The following is a 1,968-nucleotide window of genomic DNA, read 5'->3' as shown; positions in this document are numbered from 1 at the left end:
GCCAAAGTTGGTGGGATGAGCCCGAAATCTGTTCAATGGATTCTCCACAGATTGGGTTATCGTTACAGCGCAGCTAGACGGAAACCCTTATTAAGACCTGCCAACATAGTGAGACGAAAGAAGTGGGCAAGTGATATGATGACTAAGCCTCTGAACTTTTGGAAGACTGTACTGTTCTCAGATGAATCAAGATTCCCTCAATTTTTGGACAGTGGAAGGATATGGGTCTGGAGAATGCCTCACCAAGAGTTTTGGCCCAACAGATTGCAGCCAACTGTGAAGCATGGTGGTTTCAGCATGATGGTTTGGGTTGGTGGGAGATCGAGCATAGTGGAGTGCGTTGGCAACATAAATTTTGCAAAATATGTCCAATTATTGGAGGAAGGACTCTTGCCACTTTATTCCTCGGGTTTCGTAGACAAGAACACAACGTTGTTCCAGGAAGATAGAGCACCGTGTCACACTGCTAGAAACACCCAAAAGTGGCAGGAAGAAAATGGTATCCAGAAGTTGCCCTGGCCGAGCCAATCTCCTGACATGAACCCCATCGAAAACCTCTGGGCCATACTCGACTGGCAAGTCAAGAAACAACCAAAAGAACCAACTTCGAAGAGCTATCTACTCCAAATTTTGAAGCAAGAGTGGGCAAAAATCCCACAATCTAAAATTGACGAGATGATTCTCACGATACCCCAAAGGATCAACGAAAAATTGAAAACATGGTATGTAAATATTTTCATAATCTTACATTACAGCCTTTTTTGTATACCAGAAGTGACATCAACTCACACTGAAGATTCTGTTACACCATGACATTAGTCTTTTGATAAATACATCACAAGTGACATCAACTTATGTTGGAAATCCTGTGATAAACATGCCATAAGATGTCATAAAATTGAAAACATGGTATGTAAATATTTTCATAATCTTACATTACAGCCTTTTTTGTATATCAGAAGTGACATCAACTCACACTGAAGATTCTGTCACATCCTGACATTACAGCCTTTTGATAAATAACATCATGAGTGACATTAACATAAGATCATAAAATATAAAACATATGAATTTTCATAACTTAACATTACAGCCTTTTGTTATGAGCCTCAAGGTAAAACTAGCAGAATATCCTCTATATCAAGATATGAACAATTAATTACATTAATTAAAACGGTAAGATATCTTATTGTACTTGTGCTAAAACTCTTTGAAAATCTCATACACACATTCTAGTATCTAAATACAGACCTGGATAATTGAACATGCATTTTTATCAAACAATTCATCTAACTGTAACAACATTTCAAAACACTTTTTTATGAAAAAGATAACAGAAATTTCCCCTCACCATAACCCAGCCAGAGCTGACTTGATGCCTAATCGAGTAGACAACCGTAAGCCTTCCTGTAAATAATTTTCCATGGAATGGTACTCTAACATTCGAATTCCACCACACTGAAAATACAAAAGTAATTCATATTGATGGGAGCCCACTCAATAATGTGACTGAAAAACATTATCTTGGTTAACAATGGATAAGTCACTCAAATCATCAAAGCAATGCTTTGTTACTAGTAGTAAAGCTAATAGAACATTAGGGTGTATTTACAAGTACAATAATTGCAAGTCAAAAGAGTAATTATCTCTAATCAAATCACTAGTTAAGCCTCACTTGGAATACTGTGCAATTTTGTTGTCTTTAGCTAAGAAAGGATATTAACATATTCCTAATAGAAAGAAAAGGGTAGCTACAATTAAAAAACCAGGTTGGCTCACAAAGGGTACGAGATAAAATTAAAGACATCAAAAAATTTAGGAAATTTAAATTGACTGGTATGACAGAAAACTTAGAAGATTATACAAGATCAAGAAAGTTGGTGACACAGAAAATTAGGACATCAAAAAGGATGTATGAGAAAAAGTTAGCTGAAAATGTAAAAATTAATATTAAGGATTTCTTTAAAT

The 1,968-nt window shown here is 35.8% G+C and overlaps 1 protein-coding gene across 1 annotated transcript in view; it reads right to left on the bottom strand.

Annotated features, from left to right (window-relative positions):
- Nucleotides 1–1,452, bottom strand: part of LOC106471255 (leucine dehydrogenase-like) — a 32,328-nt gene extending 30,876 nt beyond the window's left edge. Inside the window, exon 1 of the mRNA XM_022399867.1 lies at nt 1,352–1,452. Coding sequence (XP_022255575.1) covers nt 1,352–1,443 — 92 coding nt within the window. The 5' untranslated portion in view covers nt 1,444–1,452. The remainder of the gene's footprint in view (nt 1–1,351) is intronic.
- Between the last annotated feature and the right edge of the window lie 516 nt (nt 1,453–1,968).

Source organism: Limulus polyphemus, unplaced genomic scaffold, assembly GCF_000517525.1.
Source record: "Limulus polyphemus unplaced genomic scaffold, Limulus_polyphemus-2.1.2 Scaffold4495, whole genome shotgun sequence".
NCBI classification, from domain to species: domain Eukaryota; kingdom Metazoa; phylum Arthropoda; class Merostomata; order Xiphosura; family Limulidae; genus Limulus; species Limulus polyphemus.
Note: the sequence above shows the minus strand (reverse complement) of the source record. Positions and strands in the feature narration are given on the sequence as shown.